The sequence below is a fragment of the Gossypium arboreum genome, chromosome 3, assembly GCF_025698485.1.
Source record: "Gossypium arboreum isolate Shixiya-1 chromosome 3, ASM2569848v2, whole genome shotgun sequence".
NCBI lineage: Eukaryota > Viridiplantae > Streptophyta > Magnoliopsida > Malvales > Malvaceae > Gossypium > Gossypium arboreum.
In genome coordinates, this window is record NC_069072.1 from 72,417,660 (window position 1) to 72,434,459 (window position 16,800).

The window sequence follows — 16,800 nt, forward strand, 5'->3', positions numbered from 1 at the left end:
CTAGGCCGAATATACATGCAAGTTTCACAAACATTCTTCAACCATTTCTTCTTTAAACAAACATATTTATCATTTACTTCATAACCAAATCATCATGTGCAAACACATATACACATATAGGTGCAAGGCCGAATTTCAAGGTGTTCATAACCATCCAAAACACAAATTTTAACTAACATGCAAGAAACATAAACCATGTCATGGCCGAATATACACCCACCATACTCCTTTTAAATTTTTGGTCATGGTTAAACAAAGGACTCAATGCCCTACTCAAGAATACTAAAAAGAAATTTCAAGAGTAGTCAATCCATCATTGCATGCATCATCATCAAGCTTCACATTTAGCATGCAATGGCTTTATCACAATATCAACTTTGACCAAATACCACTTCCATGGCATAACAAGGATTTGAACCATGGCTAACATGAACATCAAGTTGGCAACTAAAACATGCATGAATCTCATGACACAACCTCATACATACCTTAATCTTGATGCAAGTTTAGCCAAATCTTCTCCTAGATCTCTTCTAAACAAAGAAAATGAAGCAAAAATCTCTTCTTCCTCTTAGTATTTTCGGCCAAAAAGGAGAGAACAAGGATGAACAAAATTTTTTTGTTTTCTTTCTTAGTTGCACGGCAAGGGGGGGGAAATGCTACACTCTCACACACATTTTTTTTTTTGTTTCTCTTCCCACATCTAATTATTAATCATTTCTTTCATGCTCCATTAACAAAACATGTTTCAACATGTTTTCTTTGCCCATAAACCATGTCATGGCCGGCCACCACCTATAAAAGGGGGAATTTGACATGCAAGTCCATTGTTTTGCATGCATGCTTTAATTAGTAATGACACAATTCCCTATCGTACTTTCAAAGTTCACTACTAAGTCCTTTCTAGTAAAATTCACCTTATTAACACTAAATCAATCACCAAAAAATGTCACACATGAACACACACATATTATAGGCATCAAAATAAATTTTAAATTATTTTTATGCCTCGGTTTTGTGGTCCCGAAATCACATTCCGACTAGGGTCAATTTTAGACTATCACACTTTTTTTAAATAAAAGAGACAGAATACAATACTCTAAGGGGGCAAGTATGGATTTGGCATTAAAATGATGTATCCCAGTATTGTAGGTGTGATTACGATTACTTTTTAAGATTTGTTTGGTATCCCTTAGTTAATGGCATGTAGAAGAGTGATATTATAATTGCACAAGGCCAACAAAAAAGATGGAAAGTAGGGAGTTTTTGAACACTAAAGAATTGCAGACAAAAAGCCACCCACTCAACCATTCAATTTGAAACTAAAAAGGAAAAAACAGATATCCCCCGTTTCCCCCATCCCCACCTGACCTCATCTCCACCATAAACAAATGCATCACACACCCATCTAAAATTCCATTTTCTCTCTGCACTGCACAAACATCATGGCCTAGCTGTTTCTTGGATCCGGAGATTCTGGGTCTTTTCTATTAGTTTATACACAAAATTACAATAGCCCACCCACCCACCACAAGACATGATTTGGGGGTTCTTCTATTGTCTCTCCCTCCTTACCCTCTACCCTTCCTCTCTTTTGTAATGCCTGGGAATCCATGGACCCTCTTATCCTCCCTTCTCCTCTCTTTCTTCTTCGTTCTAATTCGCTCCCCTTACGCTGCTTTCGCTGTTAACCAACAAGGTGAAGCTCTTATCTCTTGGAAAGCCAGTTTCAATGGATCACCGCAGGCCTTAAGCAATTGGGATGCAGGGGATGTCACCCCATGCAACTGGTTAGGCATCGTCTGCAATTTTAACAACCAGGTTGTGGAACTGGAATTGAGGTATGTGGATTTATTTGGACAACTTCCGGCTAATTTCACCTCTTTGTTAACTTTGAATAAGCTTGTCCTCTCTGGAGCAAACCTTACTGGTCCAATCCCAAAAGAGATAAGCACTCTCACCCAGTTGACCCACTTGGATTTGAGTGAAAATGTGTTCAGTGGTGAAATCCCAAGTGAGCTCTGCGGTTTGTATAGGCTTCAACAACTCCATCTCAACTCAAACCAACTCAAGGGCTCCATCCCAATCGAAATTGGGAATCTCACAAGTTTGAAATGGCTCATCCTATACGATAATCAACTAAGCGGTGGAATTCCCAGCACCATAGGCAAATTAAAAAATCTTGAAATGATCAGAGCCGGTGGGAACAAGGAGCTTGAAGGCCCTCTACCACCAGCAATAGGCAACTGCACCAGTTTGGTGATGTTAGGCCTAGCTGAAACAAGCATCTCGGGTTTCCTCCCTCCAACTTTAGGCCTCCTCAAGAAGCTTCAAACCATCGCAATCTACACCGCTTATCTGTCAGGCCAAATCCCCCCAGAAATCGGGGACTGCACCGGCCTTCAGAACATTTACTTGTATGAAAACTCCCTGGCTGGATCAATACCCAGCAGCCTTGGCAATTTGAGAAACCTTGAAAACCTGTTGCTGTGGCAGAACAACTTGGTAGGTATCATTCCTCCCGAGCTTGGGAACTGCAACAAGCTATCAGTCATCGATGCTTCCATGAATTCATTAACTGGAAGCATTCCCCAATCGGTTGGGAACCTGTCCTCTCTCCAAGAACTTCAGCTGAGCGTCAACCAAATCTCGGGAGAGATCCCTTCCACACTCGGCAACTGTCGTCAGATGACTCACATCGAACTTGACAACAATCAGATCACTGGAGCTATACCTGGGGAGCTGGGCAACTTGACAAACTTGACGATTCTGTTTCTATGGCAGAACAAACTAGAAGGCAACATTCCCGACTCCATTTCCAATTGCTACAACCTGGAAGCCGTTGATTTATCTCAAAACAGCTTAACGGGTCCTATCCCCACTGGAATCTTCCAGCTTAAGAAACTCAACAAACTATTGCTTCTCTCCAATAACCTCATGGGGAACATTCCGCCGGACATAGGGAACTGCTCCTCCTTGATCCGGTTTCGCGCTAGCAATAACAAGATAACCGGATCCATTCCTATCCAGCTTGGGAGCTTGCAGAACTTGAATTTCTTGGATCTGGGTTCCAACCTATTAACCGGATTTATACCCCAAGAAATATCCGGCTGTCGGAATCTCACTTTTCTGGATCTGCATTCCAACTCTATAGGCGGTACCTTGCCTCTCAGCTTGAGCAAGCTTATTTCACTTCAGTTTGTTGATTTCTCTGATAACTTAATCGAAGGGACACTGAGTTCGAGCCTTGGTTCACTGAGTTCACTCACTAAACTCGTTCTTGGGAAGAACCGATTCTCTGGATCAATCCCGACTGAACTGGGGTTCTGTTCGAAGCTACAGTTACTAGATTTGAGCTCAAATCAGCTGATGGGTAATATTCCGGCAACTTTAGGAAAGATTCCGGCGCTGGAAATCGCTCTCAATTTGAGTTGGAACCAGCTCACCGGCGAGATTCCGGAGGAGTTCACGTCATTGGATAAGCTTGCTATTCTGGATATATCCCATAATCAACTGGTTGGAGACCTTCAAAATCTTGCCGGGCTGCAAAATCTAGTTCTTCTCAACGTGTCGCATAACAACTTCAGCGGGCGAGTGCCGGACACGCCCTTCTTCTCGAAGCTCCCACTCAACGCGCTTGCAGGGAATCCCTCAATCTGCTTCTCCGGCAACCAGTGTTTTGCATACGACGGGAAAGGAGGTGGCTCCTCGTCTAAGCGCAAGGGTGCGCGCGTGGCGATGGTGGTTTTGCTCTGCACCGCATGTGCTCTCCTCATGGCGGCGGTCTACATCATCATCAGCTCTAAAAAGCGAAGCCGTGGTCCTCACCATGATTGTGACATTGAAGGAGACGCTGACCTGGAAATGGGCCCGCCATGGGAGCTGACTCTATACCAGAAACTGGACTTATCAATCGCCGACGTGACGAGATCCCTGAATGCCGGCAACATAATCGGCCGCGGCCGAAGTGGTGTTGTTTATAGAGTCATCGTTTCTTCAGGACTAACCATCGCCGTTAAAAGGTTCCGTTCATCGGAAAAGACATCAGCCTCCTCGTTTTCATCCGAAATTGCAACGTTGGCTAGAATCCGACACCGTAACATCTTACGATTACTAGGTTGGGGAGCCAACAGGAAAACAAAACTGTTGTTTTACGATTACATGCCCAACGGAACATTGGGCGCGTTGTTGCACGAAGGTTGCGGAAGAGACATGTTAGATTGGGACATAAGATTCAAGATTGCGTTAGGCCTGGCGGAAGGGTTAGCCTATTTGCACCACGATTGCGTGCCGGCCATCATACACCGAGACGTGAAGGCTCATAATATTCTGCTAGGAGACCGTTACGAACCCTGCTTGGCCGATTTTGGGCTGGCTAGATTGGTTGAGGACGAAAACGGTGCCTCCTTCTCCGCCAACCCCGAGTTTGCGGGCTCCTTCGGTTACATGGCACCAGGTAAGCACCTTGGGTCCTGTACTCTAAATTTTTTTTTTTAATGTCGCTATTAGATTAAATTAAATTCGGGGTTTTATGCTATAATCATGGTTAAGATGATAGTAAATGGGGATGTGACAAATATGAAACGATGGATGGGACTTAAAGCAAGCATTCACTTTTTTACGTGCTAAATTACTTGGAATTTAGGTGTTTTAACATGTCTAGCTACATGCAGAACTTATAGGTAGTGGACATCAGTCAGTCGGTCTCAAACCAAACTTGTTGCCTTTTGTTTATTTTAGTTAGTGTTATGGCAGTTGTTGCACGCTCTTTTGATTGGGAAGCCAGCCCTACAGTTTATATGTATATATTCTACATTATTTTTTTTGTCAACCTAGAGAGTTTAAATTCAGCTTCCATTTGAAAACGTTAAAGAATATGATGATGACCAGCCAAAAATACAATTGCACTGTTGTGTGATGTCTCAGCGGGCCCTGTTAAATTGCTTTTGCATGATGCATTAATTGCATTTGGTGTGTTTATCATTCATTCCTCGTAGAACACCAGACATTTTTTTTTTGTTTATCTGATGTAATAATTGCTTGGTGTTCTCAAATTGATATGTGCATTGCAGAGTATGGTTGCATGTTAAAGATCACGGAAAAGAGCGACGTGTATAGCTATGGAGTAGTGTTGCTGGAGATGATAACCGGGAAGAAACCGGCAGACCCATCGTTTCCTGACGGGCACCATGTAATCCAATGGGTTCGAGATCACTTGAAAAACAAGAAGGACCCCGTAGAAATCCTTGATCCTAGACTCCAAGGTCATCCAGACACTCAGATACAAGAAATGCTTCAAGCTCTAGGAATCTCACTGCTCTGCACAAGCAATCGCGCCGATGATCGGCCCATAATGAAAGATGTTGCAGCATTGCTAAAAGAAATTCGACAGGAGCCTACATCGGGGAGCGACGCCCACAAGCCGACTAGCAACTCCTCGAAAAATACCGAAACTGCTGCTTCCTACACATCATCATCAGTAGAAGTGACCCCAGCTGAATTGCTACAACACCTCCAAGGCTCCTCTCGATCTCAAGCCTCACTTGCTTACTCTTCTTCCTCTGCAAATTATTTCCCAAGAAGCCAATAACGCAATGCCTCTGAGTCTGTGTGGTGAAATCATTAATTAATTCCTTGTATGTATAAAGGTAGTAGCAGTAGAAGTGAATTAAAGATTTGAATCAGAAATAGATGGCAGCTGATGATGAGTGTATAGCAACTTGATTGATTGACTTCCCTTTGCGAATGAAAGCTAGCATTCGGGTATAGTGTCAAAGTGTGGTGTTCTAAAAAGGCGTTTTCGAGGATGATTTTTCCCCTTTGGTTTCATTCCCTCACTTGGGGAATTGTGAAAAAGACATGGAGGGGATGTGTGGTTGTGAGGAAATGTCGGCAAATAATTAGGTGAGTGAAGCAGGCCACCCCCAACCTTCCTTTCTTTATCCGTCCATATATAATTGAGTAGAGGCATTCTTGGTTTTGAATGCTACCATACCATCCAATCTAGGTCCCACCATGTGATCATGAGTTTTTCAAACCATTTTTATTTTTAAGTTACGATTTATATTCATTTAAGCGTATATCAAAAAAATAAATAAATACAAAAATACCATAAGACTTAATACATAATTTGATATTTTTTTATGTTATTTTTTTACTACAAATGAATACATATATTTGATAAAAGCTACATATTTTAATATCCAAAGGTAACAATGTTAATTTATTAGTATTTAATTTGGCTTTTATGGTTGATTTGAATTTTTTCAAATTAACCCTAAAACTCAATTAAATCACATCGATTAGATTATATTTGAAAAATTAAATGCAAACTTAAACAAATTCACAATTAATACTAAATTTATTCTATTAATAAAATCATGAGAAATTCAAACCCATTATATTAGCAATTAATTTTTATCAAATCAACCTAAAACTCGAATTAAACATTAAAAAATTAACATTGTTTTTTTTTAGGGGTGCCAAAATATATAACTTTTGTCAAATTGGGCCAAGAGATAACACAACTACCACATTAGAAAGAAAAAGGTCAAACTTGAGTATCAAATGATATATTAAGCCTTTACATACTCAATGTTTGATTTTTAGTTGCTAATGGACAGGGGCGAAGCTAGAACAATTTTTTAGGGGGGTTGGATGAAATTTTAATTTTTTATAGTTTATATCTTTATAAATTGTAAAGGATTAAATCGAATTTTTATAATTTTAGGGGAGGCCAAATTATAATTTTACTTTTATTAATATAAAATTTTTAAAAAATTTTAAGGGCATAAATAGTAATTTTATATTTTAAGAGGGGCCAGGGCCCATGCCAGTCCCCTTTGGCTTCGCCCCTGCTAATGGACATGGAAATATTGGATATGCAAAACTTTACCAGCAAATCATATAGGGATAAATATTAAAACTATACATTAACTTTGATTTGGTTCAATTTTATAATGAAATTTTGATTTGATTCAATTTTAACAAATCACCGATAATATTATCGAATTAGCACCATTTTACATTGATATGTTGCATGCATAAACAATTATATTAATCCAATATGAAAGTAAATGCATGCATTCATTTATTTAAACTTATACAATTGAATGAAAATTAAAGTTTTTAGTATACATATGAACCACAATTTTAGTTTCAAATGTATAATTATATCAAGCTCATATATCAAATTATACATTGAACTAAAATTTATATATAAATTTGATATTAATAATCTTTGCATAGACGGATAATAAAATTGAATGACGGATATACAAAGCTCTTTTCTGATTTTGTGCTCATGTTAGTCTTAATTAATTGGAGGGCATTCCAGCAAATCATCAGCTTCCCTTTTATGCTCGGACAATCAAATGCAAATCAAAACCTTCTGTTCCGCCTTAACAAATAAGGAGGTAAAACCTTTTCCATGAAATATCTTCACAACAAAATCGACATTATTAATGGTTTTTTTTGCTATTGGTAGAAGAGTATATTCATGTTGTGTTAATATTATCTTTTGATTTAATATTTGATCTCATAACATATTATTAGAAATTAAACTTAAATGATTTAAAAAAAGAAGAAGTAATGATGATTTGTTATTATCTGAATATAAAATTAGATAGTCAGTGTCATTTTTTCGTTAATAAAATGTTGGTATATTCATATATTCCTTTTTTATTCTATCTTGTTTGTGTTATTGTTTTTTTTTTTTCCTGCCAAAGCTTAAATTTTGTGGCTATAGAAGTGAAAGTAACCTTTTTGGCTGTTTCTGTTTATACAAGAATATGTGTAGTTTAACTGACGTGCCTTGTATCATAATTTTGTTGGCCCATATAATGTTAAGTGTAACAATTACAGCAAAAACCCTGGAAAACTTGCTCTTAAAATGTTGGCAGTCAATTTCAGTGTATTGATAGGACAAAATCTGTGGCATATTGTCATGCAGAGATACTGAAATCTAATGTTTTACCCAATGCCACCTTCTTCAACACAACGCAAGATAAATATATTGATAAGAAAATTCTAAAACAACTTGATTTAGAAGAAAAATGATCAGGTAATGAACCAAAGGAAGCATATAAATAGTTTCCGCCACACCCCTTGATGGAAATTTTCATTCATGTTCATCCCAAGGAAGCCTTCATAAATGAAGCCTCCAGCATTCATGCTGGCCAAAATGTCTGGATAGAGATTCTCCAAACATATTGCATCCATTCTCCACCTCTATGCATCTCTTACAAAGTTCCGAAAACATCTTCACCTTACATTAACCTCGAATATGTAATGAAATATTTGGCCACTGAGACAAAATATGCTGACTTGACAGTAAAAATCCCTATCAAACTCTCATTCCAATAGAGTTTGAAGGCTCAAAGGGATATAGCCTTAATGGCCTCTGAATCTTCATGTGAAAACAGCTCCAATAGCAAATCATATCTCCACGACTTGCTTTCCTCATCAATCAACAGCCTCTCCACCTTCATCCATTTATAGTTTTGCCTTTCACTACAGGAAAATAGGGCTTTAGCGGTGTTTTATCAAAAAACGCCACAAAAATTGTAAAACATAGAGTAATAGCGGCGTTTTACCAAAAACGCCATTAAAAACAGAGCAATAGCGGCGTTTTTTGTTAAAACGCCGCTAAAACTAGAGCATTAGCGGCGCTTTTGGTAAAACGCCGCTAAAAGCCAGAGCATTAGCGGCGCTTTTGGTAAAACGCCTCTAAAAGGCAGAGCATTAGCGGCGCTTTTGGTAAAATGCCGCTAAAAGTCATATAACCCCTAAAATCCTAAACCCCCAAAAAATCATAAACACTAATTTATACTCCTTAAAACACTAAACTCCTAAACCTTAAAAAATCTTAAACCCTAAATTATAACCCCTAAAATACTAAACCCTAAAAAACATCACATGGATGTTGATGTACATCATATGTTAAATATTTTCTTATATAATTGTAAAAGAGATAGTATTAATTTTAAAATATTGAATTAATTATCATTATAGTTTAAGGTTTATGATTTAGGGCATATGGTTAAGGGTTTAAGGTTTACGAGTTACTATTTTAAGTTTTATGGATTATAGGTTTAGGGATTATGGTTTAGGGGTTAGGGGTCTAGGATTAAGAGTTTATATTTTAGGATTTAGGATTTAGGGTCTAGGGATTAAAGATTAAGAGTTTAGGGTTTAGTTAATTAATGTTTTTAATTTATATGATAAATACTTTCTTATATAATTGTAAAAAGATAATATTAATTTAAAATATTGAATCAATTAATCATTATAGTTTAGGGTTTACAATTTAGGGTATATGATTAAGGGTTTAAGGTTTATGAGTTACTATTTTAAGGTTTATGTATTATAGTTTAAGGGTTAGGGGTTATCGGTTATGGGTTATGGGTTATGGGTTATGGGTTCAGGGTTAATGGTTTATATTTTAGGATTTTAGAGTTTAGAGTTTAGGGATTAATGGTTTAGATTAATTAGTGTTTTTAATTTATATATTAAATAATTTCTTATATGATTGTAAAAGAGATAATTTTAATTTTAATATTTTAAAATTATGATTATAGTTTAAATTATTTAAGAGATAATAGATAAACTTTATATATATTAAATGATTTAGGATTTAAGGTTTACTTGATATTTGTTAAATGATAAAATTTTATACAACCAATTAATACTTTTATTTTAAAAATATTTAATCTAAACTATTTGATATATTTAAATATTAGATTTAAAAAATATTGATAAATAAATAACAACATTGATAATAAATAAAAATAAAATACAAAAATAAAAATAAAATATAAAATAGAGGTTAGTGGCGTTTTTATGAAAAACGCTACAAAATAATATACAATAGCGACATTTTTTTATAAAAACGCCACAAAAAAATACAATAAAATAAGTGGCGCCCTTTTATCCCCAAATTTCCCCCCTAAAATCGGCATCCTAAAAAAAAAAGTGTTTTTTCCCTGTTTTCCTAATCCTCTTTTTTAAAATGAAAAATAAAAAAAAAATCTTTTCCTTCTCTTTAATTTACTTTGGTTGATATAATTTTCAGCTAGTTGTTTCTTTTCTTTCTCTGTTTGATTACCGAGAAATTACTTTTTTTCCTCTCTGTAAACAAACGGGATTTTGGATTTTGGATTCGCATTAGCCGTTTAATTGATTGGGTAAGTTTATTGATTTTATTGTTCTTGATGTTTATTTTGCTTAGAAATCTCATTGTTCAGGCTGTTTGTGAGGCAAAAAAAAAGGAGTTTTAATTTCATATTTATTTGGTAAACTTTTTATTCATTTGTTAAGACTTCTGCTTGCTTTTGTTATCTGGGTTTCTACGGTTCAAAAATATATGTAAGATTTTCTGATTTTCATAAAATTTCTGGGTTTTTCCTTGTATTAGAAGAAAGTTTAAGGTGGTGAACTTGAGCTTGTTTATGCTGTTATCTTTCTGTTTGTGATGGCATTTTATAATTTCATATCCAATTTTTTGAACCTTGTTGTGGGGCCTCTTCTTTGGTTTCTATTGACCTTTGTTTGTAGTTGAAGTTGAGTAGAAATTTAGGAGTTTGGTTACTATAAATGCTTGAGAAATATTCAAATATAATTTGTGATGAACAACAAGTAGTATAAGAGTAGTTATCTTTAAGCATTCCTTAGTGGAATATGTTATTATGCACGAGAATTGGATGAATATATGTATGTAAATAATTACATATATATTTATTTAATTTGGGAATTGTATGATTCTTTATTTGTCTGGCCTTTTTTGCAGGTTGGAGCTGAAAATGAAACCCTACCTTATTGGCTGTCCAACACCTTAGCACTTTTGATTCTGCTGCAGAAAAATTTGCGATCAAATGGCTTTTTGTCTACTGGCACTCAACGCTCTGGGGGAAACACTGGTTTTCTTGGGAGAGTTTCTTATGTGAGTTCCATTGCAATATTTATTTCTGATAGACAGATTCATGTGATACTTTTTCTTTGAAATAGTATTGTTCATGGTCATTGAACAAGCTGAGAGTTATACTTCTGTTCTCAAAGTAAGCCTTTTTGCTAAGTGTTTTTTATCTTGGTTTTTAATTTGTCAAATATTCGTAGTTATAGATAATTGAAGCTTACATCTTTACCTATCCATTTATCATGTTTCTATCTAGTCTTGATTTGGTTGTTTCTTGTTCAAATTGAGTCCCCTTGTTCGTTTTATCATATAAACTACTTCTAAATATTACAAAATGAAAAATTGGTAGCTTGCCCCAAAATTGGTAGTTATAGAACTACATGCAGTTTGTGCACTTTTCTTTATTTTCACCTAAGGAAGAAGAAGAAAAGGGGATTTGAAGCTTACACTTTAGTGAAGGTGTATAAACATGAAAGTTTTTTACAGTGAATTTTTAGACTTCTGTGTTGCTGTTAGGTTTTATACCTCACTTAGTGTCAGCAGGATAAATTGAAATGAGACTCTCAGGTGGCTTTGGATATAAAACATGTAGATTATAGAGTGGAAGGGGAAGAGGAGAAGGGGGTAAATATTTGGTGTAAAACAAGGGGAAATAGGGAGTAAGTATTCAGGAAACTGCTGGTTTTCCACCTGCATATTGTAAATTATTTTCTTTGCTTCTTATTTGTGGTATTCATTACTCTCCGTCTTCTTTTTCAAGTTTTCATTATTTTTATTACAAAGGCATGAAAAGAAATGCTACAAGTGGTAAACTTTTTGCTTATGAGTATAGTGCGTGAATTAGTAGAATATACCTCATCTAATTTGCCTTTAACTTTGGTTTGTTTGCACTTTCGGTTTGTACTTTACAATTAAATTGCATTTGGTACTTCATATATTTTTACATGTAACCATACATGTTACATGTATTGTTATATATGTAAGAATCCTTCTCTTTTTTCCTGATTGAATGCTCCACCTTGTAGTTCCAACTTGAGGGTGCAATTGATAAGGAAGACTTTGAAGAAGCTGCAAAGTTAAAGTTGGCTATTGCAGAGGTTTCTTCAAAAGACAGTGTAGCTGAAATCATGTCTCAGTTGAAGGTAAGAGATTGTAAGCCTCTCAAATAAACAGTGCTGTTATGCTTTGGCATTTATTGGAATCTGTTGTTTATCTGCAAAGTGCCATAGATGAAGAGCGGTACCATGATGCTTCACGGTTGTCTAGACTTACAGGAAGTGGACTGGTAATTTCTTTGGTTGCTACTTACTCTTGGGCTGTGTTCTTTATAGTGAATAAATGGCCTCCACTGAAAATAGTCAAGTAACACATCAGTACCATAGCTGCCTGGTTTTCTAGTATTGAGTAGCTCATGGTTTGGGTTCTACCGTTGTTCTTTTTCCCAGCAATCTTCCTTTCTTGTCACTGGTGCACTGCTTTTATAAAGACAAACAATAGACTGTGAACCTAAAGCTCAGAGATATTTAGGTTCTTGAGAAAAATATTTTATGAATGAACATAATAGTAACTTGCTAGCATCGTATAACTGTTGGAAAGATGTTCCCCTTTTAATATTTAAAGCAATCACTGAAATGAAAATTTAACATTTGTAAGAGTGAATGACGGTAACGATAACTAGATGATGATATTTTAAATGAATAGCAGGGAATTATGAGTTTCTTTTTATCAAGGGGCCTTGCATAATTATAAAATGTTTCAGTATTCCCACTTTTTGGTAATTATTACCTCAAAGGATAGAGAACTTAAAATTTGAAGCTTAGCTCCCTATAAATCTTTACTGGTAAGTTGTATGGATTTTAATATGCTTTTTTAAGCTATATGGTCAAATAGATTCCATAAGAACACATTTCTTGAGATATGTTTTTTCCCCCTAATGGAGTCAATTCTTTACATTGTCTGTTTATTGCTACAATGTTTGTAACTCAGCAGAGCTACATTGAACTGCTAACCAGATTAGAAAACCGGACCTTTAGAAGATCTCTTTCTCTTTCTCTGTGGTGTTAATTGATGTTATTTGATTTTCTCTCCACATACCAAGCATCATCTATTGAAACCAGCTGATTGAAATGTAGGCCTCTATGTTGGTGCATTTGGCCCTTATGGAACTGAAATAGTTCAGCTAAGGCGTAAATATGGTCGCTGGAGTGATGCAGATGATGAATCTTCAGATGTTGAGTTCTTTGAATATGTTGAAGCTGTGAAGCTAACCGGAGATCTCAATGTTCCGGCTGGCCAGGTTTTTTTTTCATTTTATTGTATCTTAGATAAATCTATTGATAGTTGTATTTCTAGCATGTGAGCAATCGGTATGCCTTTTACATCTTTAGGTTACTCTTCGTGCCAAAATTGGAAGGGAAAGCCGGCTCTCAAACCGTGGGTTGTATCCAGATGAGTTAGGAGTGGTAATTACTCTCGTTTGTCTCTATCTGTTTGTATGCTTCGATTACTATCTAAGGGGCATTACCAGTACTGCACATTACCTGTGATTTCATGACTGTAGAAATGAACAGGTCCTATTAACCTGGAAGTCCCATTTAGTAATTTACAAATGTTGAAAACCGAGAAGATCAATAATTTACAAATGGGAACTTTAAAGCTGCATGAAATGAAATAAATAGATTGTCATCCTATGACCATGAAAAGCTACTTACCAGAATTTTTTTGATTAATTCAATCTATCTATTGAACATTTTCAGTAAACCATTAAGCATGCTCTAATGCTCATATAGACCAAGGCATGAACCCTGTTATTGAATTCTTTCATTTTCTTCCCTAGGTTGCATTATGAGAAGCAATGCTATCTAATATATTGTGTTTAATATGAACAATGTATGTCAATGTATTGAATTTGGTGTAAGGTTTGCCTGAAATATCTCTACTATCTCATTCATTTGACTTTATTTAGAACCTCGTATTGAGTACGTTAATTCATACTTTTGAGACTTTTAATTGATGGGAAAACTCTAAAATACAGGTTGCATGTTACAAAGGTCAGGGAAGAATAGCAGAATTTGGTTTCCGTAACCTGCGATGGGTCGATGGCGAACTTCTCCAACTTAATGGCAAGGTAATAAAATATTCAGAACTTTATGCTAATAATATGATGTGACTTGCAACTTAAACTTATTTTGTTGAGTTTTCAAAACTATATGAATTGAAGGAAAATCCCTTGTGGATGGTCATATGCAGGGCAATATTGGACCCTATGTCAAAGGAGCTGATCTAGGTTTCCTTTACATTGTGCTCGAGCAAAGTTTCCTTGTGCTACACAACCGTTTAATATATAAATATATTTGTATAAAGTATTTTAATTTTTTTACTAATTTAAATAAATTTTTTTATTTTTATATTTGTAAAAGAAATTAGTTATAAAATAAAAAATTAAATTTAGTTTGGTTTAGACGATTATAGTTTTCTAACTTACAAACAGTGAATCAAATTGAAATCAATTTATTTGAATAAATTAAAATTAAATTGAAATAATGAATTTTAAATTTTTATATTTTTCATGACCTTTATAATATTTTGTAATATTTTTTTGAATTTCATGACTTTTAGCGGCGTTTTTGAGAAAAGCGCAGCTAAAGGTCGTGATCTTTAGGCGTTGTGAAAAAGCGCCACTAAATGTCATGATCTTTACTTGATGGCGCCAGTATATAACGGCGTTTTTTACGGCGCTTGTAAAACCGCCTCTAAAAGTTTTAGCGGCAAAGACCTTAAAAAACGCCACTAAAAGTCAATTTTACTGCAGTGTTTGCACTAAATAACAAGGTCCTTTATAGGTTTTTTCATTAAAATACAAGGAATGTTTTTGCTCGATTTTAAAATATTTTTAAATTTATTTAAAAATAAATAAATAATAAGAGAAATAAATATTTTGATGGACTCATTCATTTAAACAATTCTGTAATTTTGTGTCGAATTCATTGATTATTTTGCATAATTTATAATTATTGGTTCAACTTTTAAAAAATTCAGTTTTTGTAATATTTTTATTTCTTTTATTCAAAGTATTATATATTTTTATAAAATTTACATATTAATTATTCATTTTATATATTATCAAAAATATATAAAATGTGAATAATTGAATTAAATTCTAAAATTGTATTCGCAAGCAAATTGAGCAGTGCCAACTATTCAGGCACTGATGATATTCCTTAACCATATTTGTTCCAACCTATACACATCAATTGGCATACAACTATGGCATAAATAGGTGCTCAAAACCAACCAATATCAAGTTTATAACATGAACATTTACACCACAACATGATATAATAGACAAACTCATTCGGCCATCTTAAAACATACCCGACATGCTTCAAAAGTTATTTAAATGATCAACTACATGTATGAGACATTATATCTAAGTTAGCATTCATAGAATGCATTCATAGAATTCTCAAATTTCAACCACTTGGTATTTTCAATACATATTCATCAACATGACACATAGCAAATATACACAATTTACCAAAAGATCATTTATATATATTTACAAACCAAGCATACCAAAATAAGTCAAAATCTCATGGCTATATATATAACCAAAACAACATAAGACATATAGGCCAAACAACATAAGACATATAGGCCACATTAGCCAAAACACCTATACATGCCATTTAACCCAAAATATAAAGTCTATACATGCCATATATATATATAACCTATACATGTATGAGACATTGTATCTAAGTTGTGAATGAATATGTAAAACAAGCTTATTGACCAGGTACGAATTAGCTTATTATCTACTTGAAATAAGGTAAGAAAGTCATTTGGTATTTGTTACAAAATGTGTGTGATGTAAATGAAAAATTTATGTGAACAAAGGAAGTGTATTTGGCCTTATGAACAAGAAATATGAGTATTGTTAAAATGATTCTTGAATATGTGTATATATGATCTTGTATATTCGGCCATATAATAAGAGTATGCATGTGAAGTTTTATCTTGGTTTATGAGCTCGTATATATGAGTGGAGGCATATTTGGTTATATAATGAGATTTTGGCTTTTAAAATTTAATGATAATTTGTTCATTTAACTATTTGAGCATTCAGTCAAGCTAACCTTTATGTATGAAAGAGATATTTTGCTCATATATATGTATGTGTATTCGGCATATAATATAAATATGTATGTGATTATTATCCTTTGACTTCTGAATTTACCTATATAGATGTATATGTATACAAGTTATGATAAAGAGATTTTGGCTAGAAAATTTAATGATAGTTGGTTTAGATGTATAAATGCTCATTCGGCCATAAATAATCTATATGTGAAATTACATATAAAATACATGAGATTGTAAGCTTAAGATTTAAAGTAACTATGATAGTATAATTTGGTTTAGCATAAATGATTTGATTATGTCAATTAGTCATTTATTTGTTTATGACTTACTAAGCTGTGAAAGCTTACTCTGTGTGTATATTCTTATTATCTCAATTTTATAGATTTTGGACTCAAGCTAAGAGTTCGGGAAATCGTCAGAGAAGCTTATCACACTATAGACTGTCTTCGGTATTTATAAGCTGAATATTCGGACCTATGGCATGTATAAGCTGGATTACATTTTGAAATGTTGGATTTTGGTTGTGCATAATCTAAGCCATGCGAAAATAGCTAATCTTTTATGTTTGAATTCGGTTATGCTAAGTATGGTTTATGTTCATTTTAGTCTTGAGGTTATGTGCTATGAATGTATAATATTTATGTTAGGTACTATATGCTTTAAAAATGGTTGACGACTTAAAATGTGCATGCGAATGGTTCGGCTAAAGTTATTCATAGATAGAAGTATATGTGATATGTGAT

At 34.5% G+C, this 16,800-nt stretch overlaps 1 protein-coding gene and 1 long non-coding RNA gene across 4 annotated transcripts; both read left to right on the forward strand.

The window, feature by feature from the left end:
* Positions 1-1,134: 1,134 nt before the first annotated feature.
* On the forward strand, positions 1,135-5,776 carry LOC108464942 (leucine-rich repeat receptor-like serine/threonine-protein kinase RGI4). The gene is made up of 2 exons (XM_017765222.2): positions 1,135-4,456; positions 5,073-5,776. The coding sequence occupies exons 1-2, from the start codon at positions 1,600-1,602 to the stop codon at positions 5,588-5,590; spliced, it is 3,375 nt and encodes a 1,124-aa protein (XP_017620711.1). The 5' UTR covers positions 1,135-1,599; the 3' UTR covers positions 5,591-5,776.
* Positions 5,777-9,924: 4,148 nt separating this feature from the next.
* On the forward strand, positions 9,925-14,372 carry LOC108464939 (uncharacterized). 3 transcript variants are annotated; one of them, XR_008280371.1, is made up of 8 exons: positions 9,925-10,184; positions 10,787-10,939; positions 11,938-12,054; positions 12,134-12,197; positions 13,045-13,208; positions 13,300-13,374; positions 13,947-14,039; positions 14,162-14,372. It is a non-coding gene; the product is annotated as an uncharacterized LOC108464939 (long non-coding RNA). The 3 variants fall into 3 exon arrangements; XR_008280372.1 differs by having other exon boundaries at positions 12,142-12,197; XR_001868375.2 differs by lacking the exon at positions 12,134-12,197.
* The last annotated feature ends 2,428 nt before the right edge of the window (positions 14,373-16,800 follow it).

Bases quoted from the DNA above. Each gene is read 5' to 3' on its own strand.
- LOC108464942 (XM_017765222.2), top strand. From the start codon at position 1,600: ATGCCTGGGAATCCATGGACCCTCTTATCCTCCCTTCTCCTCTCTTTC. The intron at 4,457-5,072 runs GTAAGCACCTTG...TGTGCATTGCAG, and splicing joins CTTCGGTTACATGGCACCAG to AGTATGGTTGCATGTTAAAG.